This window comes from Carettochelys insculpta, chromosome 9, assembly GCF_033958435.1.
Source record: "Carettochelys insculpta isolate YL-2023 chromosome 9, ASM3395843v1, whole genome shotgun sequence".
NCBI classification, from domain to species: Eukaryota; Metazoa; Chordata; order Testudines; family Carettochelyidae; genus Carettochelys; species Carettochelys insculpta.
Window position 1 is genome coordinate 13,184,634 of NC_134145.1, and position 18,376 is coordinate 13,203,009.

General features: G+C 44.6%; 1 protein-coding gene across 2 annotated transcripts in view; it reads right to left on the minus strand.

The window, feature by feature from the left end:
* Positions 1-292: 292 nt before the first annotated feature.
* USP24 (ubiquitin specific peptidase 24) overlaps positions 293-18,376 on the minus strand; it is a 106,430-nt gene continuing 88,346 nt past the window's right edge. For both annotated transcript variants that reach the window (XM_075003525.1, XM_075003524.1), the window contains exons 60-67: positions 18,145-18,258; positions 17,772-17,837; positions 15,328-15,394; positions 6,226-6,304; positions 5,439-5,514; positions 4,225-4,311; positions 2,913-3,023; positions 293-2,680 (exon numbers count right to left, since the gene is read on the minus strand). In XM_075003525.1, coding sequence (XP_074859626.1) covers positions 2,618-2,680; positions 2,913-3,023; positions 4,225-4,311; positions 5,439-5,514; positions 6,226-6,304; positions 15,328-15,394; positions 17,772-17,837; positions 18,145-18,258 — 663 coding nt within the window. In that variant the 3' untranslated portion in view covers positions 293-2,617. The remainder of the gene's footprint in view (positions 2,681-2,912; positions 3,024-4,224; positions 4,312-5,438; positions 5,515-6,225; positions 6,305-15,327; positions 15,395-17,771; positions 17,838-18,144; positions 18,259-18,376) is intronic.

Below are 18,376 nucleotides of genomic sequence, written 5' to 3' on the forward strand. Positions count from 1 at the left end.
TATTCTAAGACTTTAGGCAGTCTAATCAAGTGACTTTATTCTGCTGGAAGAAAGCAGAGTGGATATCGATATTAAAATCTATTACCGTGCTTGCAGAAAGCCATGCTATAAAGGTGTGCAACAAAATGCTAGGAAAGTCCTGTCTCAAAGTATGTTAACATGTAAGGGCTGTCAAAAGTATGTCAGCATAATAATCTGTAGCTCATTACCTGAATGATTGGCTATGAAAGATTTCAGGGCAAGAGGCTTAACAAAACAGCACAGCTTCATGAACACCTAAAGATTACACTAGTTTTCTGTGAAAGGAATAACTTTATTCCATTGACCAGGATTCTCAAGACGGTTTATCAGGACTGCCTATTATGTCTTCTAGTGCCAATGTCTAGACATTAGCTGGACAAATGCATTCCAGACAGCACATAGGCATGCTATGGCTGCTCCCCTACTGAATGTATCTGTAGGATGTATAAAAACATTTTCACCCAAAAGATTGGCAGTAAAAATTACAACATAGAACACATCACAATTTACACAGAAAAGCTAGTTTTGTCAAACTATATTTTCAAAAAAATCTTCAGCAGGTTCAAATGACAGCAGTTGGAAACTGAAGTATTGTCTTACTGAAAATTATAGCCACTGGCTCTGTGCGAGCATGGGCAGAACCAGGAAGTTTGTACGGATCTGGAATATACAGTGGTGGTTTGTGCCATTTTGGTGCAGTTTCACAAGTGATGCTACTTTGGCCTGCAGTAACAGCAGGCAGCGTTTCCATAGGAAATAATAGGGATTGGAAGTGGCAATTGACACTGGCCTCTAGGAACAACACTGACATCACCACTGTATATTGCCTCTTCCGAAGATGATTTATGACTTGTTAGAAAGGAACAGGTAAGGTGGGGAAAGAGGTGTCAGTGAGAAATGAGTTATTTATTCAAAGTTAATTTAAAACATCACATTTAAAATTTCCCATGTTATCAGACATTTATAAAATATACTAACTCTGCCATGTTTCAAGGATGACATTGTTTTGAAAAAATACCCACTACAATGCCATCCTTATTTTGAACATGCAGTCTGACACTGGTTCACTAACCTGCAATAAGTTAGAGCTGTACAGCTGAAATAATATTGGATGGTTACTTTCAACAATGAAGTGATGGGTTAATTCCAAGATTAGTGCACAACAGTGAAAAGCCATCTGCCAGTTCTTGTTTTGAAAACAGCACATAAAAGTGAAAAGAAAAAAAGGCACTTTTTGGCTGGTTGTGCCTTTGACTTGGCAAATTTATCCGTTTTGGAGGTACGCAGGCACTCCTTAAAGATTTCCCCCATTTGTGTGCATTTTTTTTTAAAGTAAGGCAGAATCCATAAATAAAGGCAAAAGCAGTGCAGACAATGTGACAAACTGAAAATGCAAAAATGTACAAACATGAAAACTCCATTGGCACAAAAAACCCTAGTATCCTGAACTATTAGAAATTACTGAATTGCATTCAACACGGAAAACAACAAACACTCTGCCCACGTAGTCCAACTGGCTTCCAGTTATTTATGAGCAAATAAACCTAGCTGTGGTGTTTAACTGTTGCCTGGTCAAGTGAAAATACAAAGCCAAATCATTCTTTCCCTGCATTAAAACTATTATAAAACCCACACAACAATGTCCCAAACTCATTCAAGGAATTCATCATATACAACCAATACCAACTTTCTCAGTGACTTCAGAGCATTTTAGCAAATGATTGCAGATCACATTACTAAGACTACACTTTATTCAATATGTCTCCAGGTCTTAAAAAGATGATTTAATGGAGTTCAACTGTAACAATTCAATTGTAAAGTGCTTTTTTTCTTTTTAAAAATTAATTTTTTTTAATCTGCTTCTCATTTCATACACACCTGTGTTATCAGAGAAAAAGCTTTTTTATTGCTCTCCCCAATTTGACATTAGAAGGTTATCAGAAAAAGCTCACCAATCCCAGAGTTCGTGCGTCAAAGTCATTCTATAAGGAATCACAACCTTTCCAGCCCTCTGTCAGGCGCTATACAAGTCAGCGAGGAGACATATTAAATAGAAAGGTCCTTTTGTAAACTGATTCTTAAACTAATATTTTACAATGTAAGCCATCACATATCTTTACATAATCTTGAAGATTCCTATCCAATATTACCAGAAAGATTAAAAAAATTGCCCTCCATAGCTAAAGGCAGACTGATTTTTTTTCTGTATAAAACCAAAAAAATTTTTTTTTTTGCAGCATCACAGAAAAAGCAACAGTTTTACATTCACTCATTTAATGTTCACATAATAAAAATTTCAACCACTAGCTTTTTTTTGTATTTAATAAAATCTTCTTGACAAAAACTTTTATCCTGTCTGAACAATCATACTAGCTACTGCAGGAGTTCTTTGCAGCACTAAAGTTCCTAAACCTTCGCAGATGAAGAATGCGTTGAACTCTGAAGGAAACAAAAGCCTTCAGGGTTGCCACCGATTCTTATAAAGCATTCTCTCTCCAGGCTCTTCGGAAGGTAAGCGATGGGACTCCAGTTTCAAAAAGGTGCCAGGCATTAAATATTTCAGTTTAGCTCTTGCTCTTGAGTTCGCAGATATCCTCTATGGGTCAACATCATCAAGGTCACTTTTAGGCTCACCAATCATCATGGGAGACTCAGAGCCCTTTCAACACACAAAAATAATGATGGTAGTACACGCCTTGTTCTTTAAATGGTATACAGTGAAATGTCAGCTCCCTGATTGCAGTCAGGGTTATTCTGTCTGAATCTGTTTTTAAAATCCAGTCATTAGATAAAGTGTGCAGTACTAGGAGTTCTTGGTTTGAAGCCCACTGCTTTCATCAAATCATGAATTCTTAACATGAGACAGGATTATTATTATGATTATTTTTTACCTGTTGTAGATACCTGTCTCCATTCTCATTGGCTGGACTACTCTCTGATCCGTTACTGCTTCCAGATTGATCTTTCTCATTCAACAGAGCTGTGGCATATGCCAGTGTGTCCTAAGATGGAATGGAAATCCAGGTTAGATGTTGAAGAGGTTTTATGCCCCTTTCATTCCTGAATTATGTCATCTGTGTCCTGCATCCGGGATGTTCCCACGCTGGAGTGTGCATGGGGAAAAGCGTGGGACCTTGTGCTCAGCAACTCCTCCCCCACTCTCTCAGGGCTTCCGCAAATAGCTCACTTGCAGTTCTCAAGCTCAGGAAGGCAGGGAGAAGGACTGATGGTGTGAACATGTGAAGGAAGAGGCTGAGTGGTTGCAGAGCCCCATGATCAGGCATGCAGCCTGGCAGCTATAGGGCTTAGTGTACTCCTGGCCCCTGGCAACAGGGCTCCGCAGCCACCTTGCCTCCTCACCTGGTCAATGATGGCCCTTCTGCTGCCACCTGTGGCAGGGCAGCACTCCTGGCTCCTGGTTATGGGGCTCCACAATCTCTCAACTGCTTCCCCCAAGCACTCCCTCACTACCTGGTTTGTCAATGCCAGTCCCTCTGCCACTACTGGAACAGACCCCTGCAGCCAGTGGCTGTAGAGGGGCTGGCACTGACCTACCATGATCTGGTGAATTCCCTGGTTCAGGACAGATTAGTCCCGAGGGTGCCAAACCAGAAAGGCATCACCCGTAATGGATTCACTGAAGGATGACCAAAGCACTCAGGCACTGAAATGCACTCTTGAAAGTTGAATCTTAAGACGGCTTGCCTGTAGCCAGATGCAAAAAAGGTCTCAGGCTATGTCTCTGCTACAGCGAACTTCCAAAAGATGATTTTTGGTAGATCTTTTGAAAGAACACATCCACACACAAAATAAGCGGATCAAAAGATCAATCCACTCTTTCAGTAGCGAGAGCGTCCACACAGGCGCTGCTCTTTCGAAAGAATGAGCCAGGGACTGAAAAAAATCTAGTGCTGTGAGGACTGCTCTTTCAAAAAAGGGGGGCCCCATGTGGCATCAACACATGCCTCTCCGCTCCCGAAAAAGAAGCTTTCAAAAGGAGGCGCTCTTTCTGATCTGGGAGCAGAAGAGGGCCTCCAGAAGAAGAGCCACATTCTTTCAATTTCAGATCAAAAGAGCGCACTGTGTGTGTGGATGCTCTGTGTCCTTTTGAAAAAGTCCTGATTTTCTGAAAGAACGTGCAAGTGTAGATTTGGCCTCAGAGAGGGGCTGAAGCAGTCACTGCCTCCTGTGATATGGCAATACCTGTGCTGAAATAGTGCGCTGGAAGGTTTTTGCAGTGGATGTTTCATTGGATACATTACTCTGTGGAGCCCAGTAGTGTTCAGACATCTAAATGAAAGCCAAATGAAAATTAACATTCAGCAGCAGAAACGCATTACATGCCTAAGGCCTTGCTTGTATCTTCCACAGCTGGATGGGCCACAAGTCTGCAGCATACCAGTGCAGCAGACTGGAGACTCCACATCAGCATCCCCAAAACATTAAAAGGCCCCACACTCAAAATGAACAATGTCTGTAAAGTAACCTCTGTTCTGTTTTCTAACAAATTTAATGTTATGCCTGTTAACACATTTTCAGTTTAGTACAGTTTTTGCATTAGCAACACACTTGTCTTGTAAAAGATGTCAGGGAGAAAGATGGAGGTTTTTGCAGCTGGAGTGTCTGGGATCCTGGGATAGACCATGTAATACTCAAAGGCAGATCAAGGCCTACTTCTGGCTGCAGAAGTAGAACATGGACTGGTTCTGCTGTGCTTCCAATTTTTCAAGTGTTTGAGTACTGGACAAGCATTGTCTGGCTCACATTATCTAGGAAATATTGGGAACTAGGGACTTTTTCAAGTATATCCATTCAACTACATAATATTACTACAGGTTGAACCTCTCTAATCCAGAACTCTCATCTGGCAACGCAGTTTCTCTCTTTCACACTGTATAAATCTATAAATATTCACTGGGCCAAAGTGGAGTTATGGAGACTGACAACAGAACACACTATGGCCTGTTGTACAGGTAACCACCCTAACCAAATAAATATTATGTATCTATACCACAGAGAAACCTACAACATGAGAGAGAGCACAAACCACCTCACAGTAGCCTAGAGCCTGGTGGTTAGGCTGCCTGCCTGGGAAGCAGGAGATCTAAGTTCAAGCCCTGTTCCAGAGAAGGGATTAAATCTGAGCCTCTTACCTCCCAGGACCTACAGGAGTAATAAAAAGGTGGGATATAGATGCAAAACAGGTTTTCTGAATCTGACTGTGAAAAAATCTCTCAACCTACACTTCCAAGGTAAATTGGCGAATAGTCTGGGATCAACTCAAACTGCATTTTTTCCCCCACCAATAAGGTATTGATCAAAAAAATTCACCCAGATTAATTTATAATGGAGGTCTGGCTAGAAATTTAACAAGAAAGAGATGACAGTCTTGCCACAGTTTTGCCCAAGCATTTTACCTTCTTCTGTAGCCACTGTACAGCCCAACTCCAATGATGTGAATTTTCCTTGAAATAATCTTTAGCAGCAGGGCACCTTGGAAATTGAGAGTGTAATTAATATCCACAAGGAAGGCAGTCCTTATAGATAATCTGGAATTCAGAGACTGCTCATCCCTTGCACTAATTACAACTACCAAGTCAATCATTGTCTTCTCTATCCATACAATAAAATTAGTGATAGTAAAATATACGTATTACATATACACAAATAATGTTGAGTGAAATTTACATCATATAATCCATTTCAGAATGGAAACTAATTGCAAGTTAAAGGTGAATCAAGAGCATATATTTTTAAACCCTTAAAACCCCAAACATTTTGAAATCCCTCCTTTTATTAATCTGCCAGAGACTTTCATTTCTAACACAGGAAATGACAAATGCCTAAAACACTACACAATGAAGCTGTTCCACTTTGGCTTTAGAGGTTGGTATAATCAGCTGCAGAAGGACAAATCCAACTTAGCTGCTATTAGGTAAAACGACCCCCCCCTCCATTTCTAGCCTTCCCCCAAAACACTTCAAATCATCCCTAGGGAATCTAGCATTACATTGTCAAGAGACACGGAAAACTCACTAGTAGACTTTGAGCTGTATTCAAGTCAGCTCTATTATAGTAACCCAAGCCTAGGGGTAATGAAGGTGCAGGTAACAGCATTCCTATTAGCAACACAGCAGTTTGCAGCAAGCTGAGAATTTACAATGGACGGTCCTCCATGGACTTTTCACTTTTACCATTACTTACTTCTGTGCGAGAATAACAAGAAACTTGACACACTGATAGCAACGACTGCTGTCCACATGGTTACTATGGTGCATCAAGGCTGGAATGAGAAACAGAAGTATTGAAAACATTCATGTACAATTTTGTAATACAAAACAGATACAAATTGGACTGACAATATGGGGCTACAGCAAAGTGACAGGCATGAATGTTTTATAAATGTCTAACTCTACTAATTCTGCTGAAGAGTCTTATATTTTATCTGAGCCATCTTTGTTTAAACTAGATCAAAGTAAAACTGCAGGCAATTTTATGCACTCTACCTGGATTTCATACAGCAGTTTACAAATAAGCTGTAAACCTCCGTTCATGTTATCTTCCTCTTATCTAATCTACTATAGATCTTTACATGATTCTACCTACTTGGAGGCAAATCAACCATCAAAGTCGATATGAAACGGCTCAGCTAACCAACTTCCAACTTGAGCTAAAACTTGCAAAGCAAGGGGAAAACAAGGACTAACTCCCCGATACATAAATGAAAACAAAACTCATCATGCAGAAACCCCCTAAAAGGACGATGAACAAGAATACAATAAGCCATTACAAATCACTTTTCCTAAGTTGGGAAGTTTGTCTTTGCATCCTACAAACAACATAATCATGGTGGATTGAAAAAAGTAATTTTTAATTTAAAAAAAAAAAAAAGACTGAGTTAAATACATTTTTCTTATTTAAAATAATTGTTTGAAGTTCTGATAACCCACCTTCAGGATTAACTTGCTATAATTAAAATAATTTACATTAAAAACCACTGAAGTGGTACAGTTACTGAAACAGAGTTTGTTGAAGTGCTAAATCAGATTTTATCAGCCAGTTGTAGATTCAGATATATCTTTTTCACTGAAGCTTTTTCAAGCTGGTTCAGTTCTGCTCAACGACTAGTTCATTCAGAGTTAAGGCTCCAATTGGGAGTAGCAAAAGCAGAAACGTTTGCATTTCTCTTACAATTCCTAAATAAAAACTAGGCGTGAGGAAGTGGAGCTACAAAGACCAGAATAGTCAGTTCAATTCACTAACCACCCCATAACTTCCACTGTATAATCAGTTGGTTTTAATGCAAAACATGCATTACATAAATGCATTAAATGCAAAACATAGTTGATACTTAGTTTTATTTATGTGCTGGATGTACGAGAAAAACAAGCTTAACTACTAAATCATTTTATAATTTTTTTTTTTTTGGCTAATCACCTGAAGTCCAATTTTCATCTAAACAGTTTGACAAAAATTCTGAGTTAAAGACTCAAGTACATAAGAAATTAGTCAACATTTTCTAACACAGTAATGTAAAAAGTAACACACTGAATAAATGTATGTTAAGCACTGTAATTGCTTAAATATAAATATATGTATATGTATTTGTATATTGATATAGCATATCCCCTTGGCTCATTAAAGAAATAGCCAAATTAGTGTAAAGACTATATTTAGTTAGATATTAGTATGTTTCAATGGTGGCTTAACTGATCATCTAAATCAATTTGATTTAAATAATGTATCCTAAACAGAGGTTGCAAGGAAGAATTCCATGACCTGCCAGAAGCAAACCTTGTTACTCAAAGGCTGTTTTTCATAGGACTCTGTGGTCTCCATAATAGCAGACAGCACAGTGACGAAACCTGTGAAGTAGCCAAACATTTTGCAGGAATTCCAGGTTTAACTTACTTATCCTCATACCAATAGTAGGATCTTATCCATGTGGCCAAGGACAGCAACAGCTGACAAATGAAGCATGAAAGACACCATGAGGGGGAATGATATGCAAACAGCACTACACCTGTTCAGGAACAAGATCCTGGAACAAATCTTCGTAGACATCCAGACAGAAAAGGGTGCACCACCCTTGGAGAAAGAAGTTACTCACCGTAGTAACGATGGTTCTTCGAGATGTGTCCCTGTGGGTGCTCCACAATAGGTGTCGGGCTGCCCGACACCGCAGAACGGAAATCTTCCAGCAGTTTCTCCTGGATTGCGCTTGTGCCGGCGCGCGCCGCTCCCTTGTGCGTCCCCGGCCATGTGCTCGATCTGGTCCCCACCAGTTCCTTGACCAACCGCCTCGGATGCTCCTGAAAGACACTAGACAGAGATCCGAAGCAGGGAGGATGGGCGGGTAGTGGAGCACCCACGGGGACACATCTCGAAGAACCATCGTTACTACGGTGAGTAACTTCTCTTTCTTCATCGAGTGTCCCCGTGGGTGCTCCACAATAGGTGACTACCCAGCAGTAACCCAAGAAAGGAGGTGGGTAATCGGTTTATGTGCAGCTTGCCCCCAAAAGGACTGCTGTCGAGAGGCGGGTATCCTCTTGGAATACCCGATGTAGGGCATAATGCTTGGCAAAGGTGTCATAGGATGACCAGGTCGCCGCTCTACAGATGTCCTTCAACGCGATGCCCTTGAAGAAGGCTGTTGACGCCGCCACCGCCCTGGTGGAGTGAGCCCTGGGTGGGGCCAGCAAAAGGAGTCTTTCGAAGCTCGTAGCACATTTTTATACAGGACACAATGTGCTTTGAGATTCTCTGTGAAGAGAGACCTTCTCCTTTTGACCTGGGAGCGAGAGAGACTAGGAGTCTATCCGTTTTCCGGAAGGACTTAGTTCTGTCTACGTAGAAGGCCAACGCCCTCCTCACATCCAGGAGATGCAGGCGTGCCTCCTTGCTGGAGTTGTGAGGCTTCAGGTAAAACGAGGGTAAAACTATTGGTTCATTAAGATGGAACTCTGAAGAAACTTTTGGAACAAAGGCTGGGTGCAGCCGTAAGGTTACTGCCTCCTTTGAGAATACTGTGCAGGGCGGCGTTGCCATAACTGCTGCGAGCTCACTCACCCTGCGAGCTGACATAATTGCACGGAGGGAGGTTGTTTTTATGGTAAGGAGACGTAGGGGAACTGTGGCTAATGGTTCAAAAGGTGGACCCGTGAGCGTGCTGAGCACCAAGTCCAGGTTCCACGATGGCGGAAGCGGTATCCGAGGGGGTACAGATTTACCAACCCCTTCAAGAACCTGGTAACGATAGGATGGGCAAATACCGTGGGCCCCTCCTCCGTATGCTGAAAAGCTGATATAGCGGCGAGGTGGACTTTGAGCGAGGATAAGGAAAGTCCGCCCCTCTTGAGGTCCAATAAGTATTCAAGTATTATCGGTTTAGGAACGTCAAGGCGAGCTAACTGCTTGGCGGAACACCAGGCTGTGAATCAAGTCCATTTCTGCTTATAAGTCTTCCTGGTGGAGGTCCTTCGGCTACTTTCCAGGACTTGTTGTACTCCCTCCATGCATGTACTTTCTAAGGAGCTGAGCCATGGATTAGCCATGCTTGTAGGCACAGACTCTGAGGGTTCGGGTGCACAATGGACCCCTGGGCCTGCGTGAGTAGGTCCGGCGCCACCGGTAGAGGGAGCGGTGGGTGGTCCGACATGCGCAGAAGCAAGGGAAACCTTTGCTGCTGATCCCACGCTGGGACTACTAGTATCATGCGAGCTCTTTCCCTTCTGGCTTTCTGCAAGACCTTGTGGATAAGCGCTGTGGGGGGGAACGCGTAAAGTAGGGGGCCCTTCCATGGAATCATGAATGCGTCCCCCAGGGACCCCCGCCCCACTCCTGCCCTGGAGCAGTACTGGGGATACTTCTTGTTGTGCTGGGTGGCAAACAGATCGATCTGGGGAAACCCCCATGTATGAAAGATCGGTCGTAGCAGATCGGGGCGGATCTGCCATTCGTGCATGAGTGCGAAGCGCCTGCTCAGCTGATCTGCTTTCACATTGTGAGCGCCCGGCAAGTACAAGGCTTTCAACATTATGTTGTTGGCGACGCACCAGTTCCACAGTCGGACTGCTTCCGCACATAGGGCACAGGATCGGGCTCCTCCTTGTCGATTTATGTAAAACATAGTGGAGGTAGTGTCTGTATTGATCCCAACTACTTTGCCATATATGTGGTCTCGGAAATGCTTGCAGGCGTTGAACACTGCTCTGAGCTCCAGTATATTTATGTGCAGTGACTGTTCCGCAGGGGACCATAGCCCTTGCGTCACCTTGTCGCCGATGTGTGCTCCCCATCCCATGTGGGAGGCGTCGGTAGTCAGAAAAATAGAAATTTGTGGTTGGTGAAAGGGCACCCCTGCTAGCAAGTTCTTGGGGTTTACCCACCACGCCAGGGATCTGCGCACCTCTGTTGTGGGCGACACCACCCTGTGAACAGTGTGGGATGCCGGTTTGTAGACGCTCACCAGCCAATGCTGCAGGCTTCGCATGTGCAATCTGGCATTCTGCACCACAAATGTTGCTGCCGCCATATGGCCCAGCAGCTGTAAGCACGTTAAGACCGGCACCGTGGGGCTGTATGCGATGACTTGCACCAGCGAACCAATGGCGCGAAAGCAGGCGTTGGGTAGGTACACCCTTGCTGTGATAGAGTTCATAGGGGCACGTATAAACTCTATGTCCTGTGTGGGGTCTGTCTTTGACTTCGCAAGGTTGATGACTAGGCCCAGCGAAGAAAAAGTGTCCGCTGTGACACGTATCATGCATAGGACCTCTGCCTTCGAGGCCCCTTTCAATAGGCAGTCATCCTGGTATGGAAACATGAATACCCACTGTCTGTGCAGGTAGGCTGACACCACTGCCAAGGTTTTGGTAAAGACTCTGGGGGCCGAGGAGAGGCTGAACGGAAGAACCCTGTACTGGAAGTGTTCCTTGCCGACCATGAAGCGGAGGAAGCGCCTGTGTGCCAGGTGGATTGTTATATGAAAGCAAGCATCTTGTAAGTCGAGGGCTGCAAACCAATCTCCATCGTCCAGTGCCGTGAGTATGGAGGCGACTGTAATCATCCGAAAACGTTGCTTGCGCAAAGTAGCGGTTGAGGCCCCAAAGATCTAAGATGGGCCTCCAGCCTCCTGTTTTCTTCTCTGTGAGGAAGTAGCGTGAATAAAACCCTTTCCCCTGGAATTGTTCCGGCACTCTTTCCACTGCCCCTATGAACATAAGGTGGTCCACCTCCTGTTTGAGCCTCACCTCGTGGGTAGCGTCCCGGAGGTGAGGCCTGGAGGGAGGCTTCATCAGTGGGAGCGACTGGAAGGGGATGGCGTAACCCGTGGCTATGATCTCCAGCACCCATTTATCTGCGGTGATCTTTTGCCATTGGGAGTGAAACGGTCTGAGGTGATGATGGAACATGAGATGAGAGTGGCATTGCACGATGGTAGTGATAGTGCAGCCCTCGACATGCCCGTCAAACTTGTTGCCTTTGGGCCTGTCCCGAAGGTGTACGACTTTGTTGGGAACGTCGCCTGGGAGTTCTGTACTGTTGCTGCTGTTGATGTTGCCCTTGGTCGTAGCCCTGTTGATACTGCGCACGCTGTGGTTGGTACGGGTAGCGTCTTTGCTGGGGGTAATATTTTTTCTTCCTACATGGAGGGGTATAAATACCCAGGGTTCTAAGTGTGGCTCTCGAGTCCTTACTGGAGTGGAGGACCGAGTCGGTTGAGTCCGCAAATAACTTTTGCGTGTCAAAGGGAAGATCCACGATCTTCGCCTGTAGATCCCTCAGGATGCCCGATGTCTAGAGCCAGGATTCCCTACGCATGACCACTGCTGTAGCCGTTGAGCGTGCCGCCGTATCTGCCACATCCAGGGCGATCTGGACTCCCGTCCTCGAAGCTGCATAGCCCTCTTGCACAATTGCCTTTAACACCGGCTTCTTATCTTCCGGAAGTGAATCCATGAGAGAAGTAAGCCTGGAGTAATTATCAAAGTTATGGTTTGCTAGGTGTGCCGCATAATTTGCCACTCTCAATAGCAGGGTGGAAGAGGAATATACCTTCCTGCCGAACAGTTCTAGCTTCTTGGCATCTTTGTCCGATCCCCCCGATTTGTACTGAGAAGTCTTTGACCTCTGCTGGGACGATTCGACCACCAACGATTTCGGTTGTGGGTGACTGAAGAGGAACTCCATGCCCTTTGCCGGGATGAAGTACTTCTTATCCGCTCTCTTGTTCATAGGCGGAACGGAGGCCGGAGTCTGCCATATGGTAGTGGCTGACTCCATAATGGCTTCGTCCAGCGGGATAGCCATTTTGGATGAAGCCGGGGGTCTCAAATTTTTCAGGAGTTTGTGATGTTTCTCCTGCACTTCTGCTGTTTGAATGCCTTGCGTGAAAGCCACCCTTTTAAACAGCTCCTGAAACCGTTTAAGGTCACCCGGGGGAGCGACATCCCCGGGGGCCATGGCCTCATCTGGGGAGGATGAGGAGGAACCACTAGGGTACACCTCCCTCGAACTCTCAGGTTCCTGCGGCCGATGGTACACCTGCTCGCTGGAGGATTGCGAAGGAAAGTCTCGGGGTTCTAAATTTAACTCCCCTTGAGATAACTGAGTTTCCATCCCCGAATGGGAGTGCCCACGGGGGTATTGGACAGCCGGGGGGGACCTGCCCCTGGGTGTAGGCCTGGGGTGTCTGTGTCCAGCATGATAAGAACGACCATGGCAGCACAGGCACGGGTCCGGGGACGGAGACCTGGACCACTCTCGGGGTGTGTACCCCCGATGTTTGGGAGAGCGAGACCTCCGCAATGACACAGATAGCGGTGACACTGGTTTGTGATAGTACTCCAGTGGATCCAATCCCAGAAAGGGTGAAGGTGGCCCAAGCCATGGTGACATTGGTTGGAGGAACGGAGAAGGAGGTTCTGGATAGGCCGGTGGAGACCCAGGCCTTCTGGGCAGCATGTGCAGCACAGGGGGAGGGCTTGTTGTTAGCAGCAGCACAGCCCTGTCTGGAGAAGGGCTGCGGTGCCCGGCTTTTGCTTTTGCCTTTCCCCTCCCGCGCTGGGGATCTCGGCCCCGCTGTTGGCGCCGCGCTTGGCCCGCTCAGCTGCGGTGCTGCGCGGATAACATCCTCCAGTGCCTGCAGGCTCCGTGCCTGTTGGCCCTGCACCGTTGGTGCCGCGGGGGTCGCTGCCGCCGGTTCCGGTGCTTGCCTGGCTGACGCTCTAGGCGCCACATGTGCCGGCTGTTTTGTAATCGGAGGCTCAGCCTCTGCCACATGCACTGCTGCGGTGCCGCATGCCTGAGTATGCGGCTGGGGGCTGTGTGCTCCGCCCGTCCTGCTCGCTGAAACTGCTGGCAGGGATTGAGCTGGGGAGACATTCCTCCGTTTTTGCACCGAGGGGGGTCAGAGAAGCTGCCTTCCTCTTGTGGAACCCAGAGGGCCCTTCTGATTGCCTCTCCGGCACGTCTAGCCGGAGGGCCTTATCAAACAAGAGCATTTTAAGACGCATTTCTCTGTCTTTCCTGGCCCTGGCTGTGAGCTTAGCACAGTGGGAACACTTCTGGGTAACGTGATTTCCCCCAGGCATCGGATGCATTCACTATGCCCATCGGAGGCCGGCATAGCTTCACGGCAGGACTCACACTTTTTAAAGCCTGAAGAAGCCATCGCGGTGAGTCTTTTACTGTTAATAGGGTCCTTAGCACCTAATCCGTGCCTGTTTCTCCGAATTGCGGACACCGGCCTGCAGGGCAGCGGGCGGCCTACTGGCCTTCATGTCCACCCTTCTTCTCCGCTCCTCTCTCTCTCTCTTTTTTTTGTGTGTGTGTGTGTGTGTGTGTGTGTGTGTGTGTGTGTGTGTGTGTGTGTGTGTGTGTGTGTGTGTGTGTGTGTGTGTGTGTGTGTGTGTGTGTGTATATATTTATATTTATTTTTTTTTTGGTGTTCTCTTTGTCCTCCTTTTTAAAAAAAACAAACAAACAAACAAAAAACAAACAAAAAACAATTTACACGTAGAAACACTGTCTAATCTGACTCTGGCCGTAGCCTGAGCGGATTCCGTCTGCAGCCGATGGCGGTTGAGAAGGAACTGGCGGGGACCGGAGCGCGCATGTGGCTGGGGACACGCAAGGGAGCCGTGCGCACCGGTGCATGCACGATCCAGGAGAAACTGCTGGAAGATTTCCAATCTGCGGCGCCGGGCAAGCCCGACACCTATTGTGGAGCACCCACAGGGACACTCGAAGAAGCCTACTTACAAAGCCCACAGTGGTGATGGACATCCTCCCCACCAGTGTCCCAAAGTGCTGCGGCAGAGCAGTCCTTTGGGGGTAGGGAAAGGCCTGGCGAGAGTTCTTGGTAATACCATGTTTGGACGGGGACAGGACACATTAGACAACAACCCGGGGGGGGCGAGGGGAGGGAGGGAGAGAGAGAGAGAGAATGTGTGTGTGTGTCAGTCACACAGTAAGAGAAGGTTCTACTTTTATTCTGTGTGAATGTGAGGGCTACTTCCCTTGTCCCCCTTCCAAGCTTTACCTTCGAGGTCAGAGAAGCTTCTGGGAGAGAACCTTTGCTCTTGAGGTAGAAGGGGGGAAAAAATTTAGCCACAGAGAGCATGAATTTGAACACCAGCCCTCTGATTCAGCAGGATCAGAGCATCACGAGGTCTTAAGGCCTGATTACAAGTTGAGGCAGGAGATATGGATCAGTCCACAGTAAGATTATTTTATCAGAACCAGGGTCACCACACTTATAAGGGACGAAGAGTGGAGAAGGTAGCACAAATACTAAGAGGTGTAAGGAGACAGGATCCTTTCACAAGGAGTCTGTTTTGCAACTATGTTGAAAGTCAAGCAGCAACCTGAAATTCCCTTCTCTTCCATATACTTCATGGTTTTTTTCCCACATCTTTTTCAGGCCAAAATGTTATTAGTATATAGGTTGCTTCCTATATACTAACCGCTTTTCCACCTTGTCTTGAGCTGGGGAGAGAAACTTTCTGATAATACTGTATAGTTGTGTTTGCACCTTCCCTGAGTTTGGGCCGGATCTGAATTTGAGCTCTTGGCCTCTCTAGATGTATGTGAGCTCCAGCCCTCTCTTGGCTCAATGGATTTGTTGTGTTTGGGAGGAAGAAGAGTCCATTTCCTCCCATCTATCACCATGGCTTTTGGATAACACAGGAAATCAATTCCACAAAGAAGTTCTGTAAAGCAAGGTATAAAAACCAACAGGGTATCTGGACATTTGTCAAAGGAAAGCACCATAATATTTCACACAATAGGCCTACTTGCCTAGCAATCCATTTTCAGTCTCAAATGCAAATTTGACCCTCTCTACTTGTAAAGGGTCTTCAATGACCTGTGAAGAAAAAAAAAAGTTGGTAGAACTTAGTGTTGTGTAAATCACAGGACTGGATGGGGCCTCAGGAGGTCAACTATTCCAGGCCCCTGCATGCATGACAAGCCTAAACATTTTGTAGACCATCCCTGATCAGTGTTGTCTAACCTGCTCTTAAAAAACCTCCAGTGATGGAGATTGCACAACCTCCTTCGGGAATTTATCCCAGTGATTAACCACCCTAACAGCTAGGAATCTTTTTACTGATGTCCAACCCAAACCACCCATGTTGCAATTTAAGCCCATTGCCGCTTGACCTATCCTCAGATGCTAAGAACAATTCTTCACCTTCCTCCCTTTGTATTTAAAAACAGTTACCATGGCCCCTCTTAGTCTTCTCTTTTCCAGACTACACAAAACGATTTTTTTCAGTCTTTTCTCACAGATCTTGCTTTCTAGACCCTTAAATCATTCTCCGGACTGTCTCCAATTTTTCTATATCTTTCCTAAAACATGGGTACGCAGAACTGCACACAATACTTCAGCTGAGGCCTCAGCGTGGAGTAGAGTGGAAGATTAAGTCCTGTTTACAACACTCATGCTAATACATCCCAGAATGATGTGATTTTTGTTACTTCCCCCCACCCATTTACAACAGTGCTACACTGTTAACTCAGATTTAGCTTGTGATCCACTATGACCCCAGAGCCCTTCCTAGGTGATCATTTCCCATATTGTATGTGTACTCGTGATTGTTCTCTCAAGTGGAATAGTTTGCATTTGTCTTTATTGAATTTCATCCTATCTACGTCAAACCATTTTTCCAGTTAATTCAGGTAACTTTGAATTTTAATCCTATCCTCCAAAGTACTTGCAAACCCTCCCAGATTGGCACAGTCTGCAAATTTCATAAGTGTTCTCTCTAAGCCATTATCTAAACCACTGACAAAGATACTGAACAGCACTAGACCCAGAACTGATGCCTGCGGGACCCTATTTGTTATGTTCTCCACGTTTGACTGTGAATCACTGATCACTCCTCCCAGTTATACACCCATCTTATAATAGCTCTATCCAGGTTGCATTTCCCTAGTTGAGGTCACTCAAAGCAGATTCAAAAGCTTTAATAAAATCAAGATATATCTGCAGCTCCCCACCTCCCCCATCCACAAAGTTTGTACCCTGTCCACAACAGCAATGAGGTTAGTTTGACATGATTTGTTCCAGACAAATCCATGCTGATGGCTGCTTACCACCTTTTTATCCTGATGTTTGCAAACTGACTGCTTAATTATTTGCTTCATTATCTAATTCCTTGCATGCTTTTTATAGGTTAACGCTACATTTGCCCTTTTCCAGTCCTCTGGAATGTCTCCTGTCATTTATGATGTTTCAAAGATAATTGCTAGCAGCTCAGCTCATTGAGTACCCTCTGTCATATTTCACCAGGCACTGGTGACTCGAAGACATGTAACTTGTCTTGGTCTTTTTTTTTTTTTTTAAACTTGTTTTCTCTATTTTATCTTTTGATTCTGCTTCATTTTCACAAGCATTCAATAAGTTAGATGTCAATTTCTGGTAAACTTTTTGGTGAAAAAACAAAAGAAAAATCACTTAGCGTGCTGCCATTTCCATTTTTTTTTTTTTTTTAAACTATTCCCCCATCCACTGAACAACAGGCCTTTCCCATCATTGGTCTTCCTCTTTCTTCGTTATTTGTAGACTGCTTTCTTTTTACCCTTTGTCTCTAACTAATGGAATCTTATTATGTGCCTTGGCCTTTCCAGTTTTGTCCCTACATACTTGTCCTATTTGTTTATATTCACCCTTTACAACCTGACCTACTTTCCACTCTTTGTAGGACACTTCTTTGCTTTTCAGATCATTGAAGAGCTTATGGTTAAGTCAGGATGTTCTCTTGCCATACCTCCACTTCTTCCAGGTAGTCAGACACTTTGCTCTTGTACCCTTAATAACGTCGTCTCAAATGTTTTTTCCCTTTGGACTTACCTCCCATAGGAATTTACCTACCAACACCCCCCGACCCTCCTGACAAATTTGCTAAAGTCGCTTTCTTGAAATCCATCATAATTATGGTGCTGTTTTCCCCGCTATCGTTCCTTAGAATCATGAACCAAATTTTTTCTTCAGGTCCAAAATAAAATTAACTAAAATAATAAAAAAAAACCCCACCCTGGTGCATTTCACTGATTATTGCAATACTGATTAAATAAAAACAGCATGCAACAGACTGACACCCTTATCTGAAAGGGGGAATGATTACAAAAGGTGTAAGAACTGCAAGCACAACAGTAATGCCTTCCTGGAATTAGGTATTTACATGTAATTCAGCCTGTTTGGACAGTGCTTCATACACAAGTTTTTACTCTTCACTTACTAGTATCTCATGAAGTAACTGGAATGTGTTCTTCAGTTCATGAGGAGGGGCAGTTTCCAGTTGGCTCTGTATGTTACAATACAAAATTCATCAGATACTAGAATACATACCTACATAAATTTGATGTGATTAATTACAAAAGACAATATTAAAAATAATTCCAAAAATATACCATTTAACCTTCCTTGTTTTGTAGTTTACAAAAACTTAAATTTATTCAAACCTAATTATTTATTCAACACCAAAAGAAAATTCCAAAGAGCTGTAGAGACAATTTAAGATCCCCAAATATTTAAAGGCCCTGAAATACAACCCCACACTCAAAGCCTGGAATAGACCATATCTGCAAATCAACTTTCAATCAGTTTTGTACCTTGATGAAATGTAGCACGGTGAAGGAAAAGTGCTCATTACAAAAGCAGCAGTAAACCACCATCTCAATGAGAACTGACAATGATCCAGTTAGCTCCCGTAATGCATGCATCACCTAATGAAAAGATAGTTACTCTTAAAAGCAGGGTCAAGTTTTTAAATGGGATTTTTTTGCATCCTTCAGGAGAGATGTAATTTTGCTTCTTAACATACTGCAGCCAGGATAGCTCACC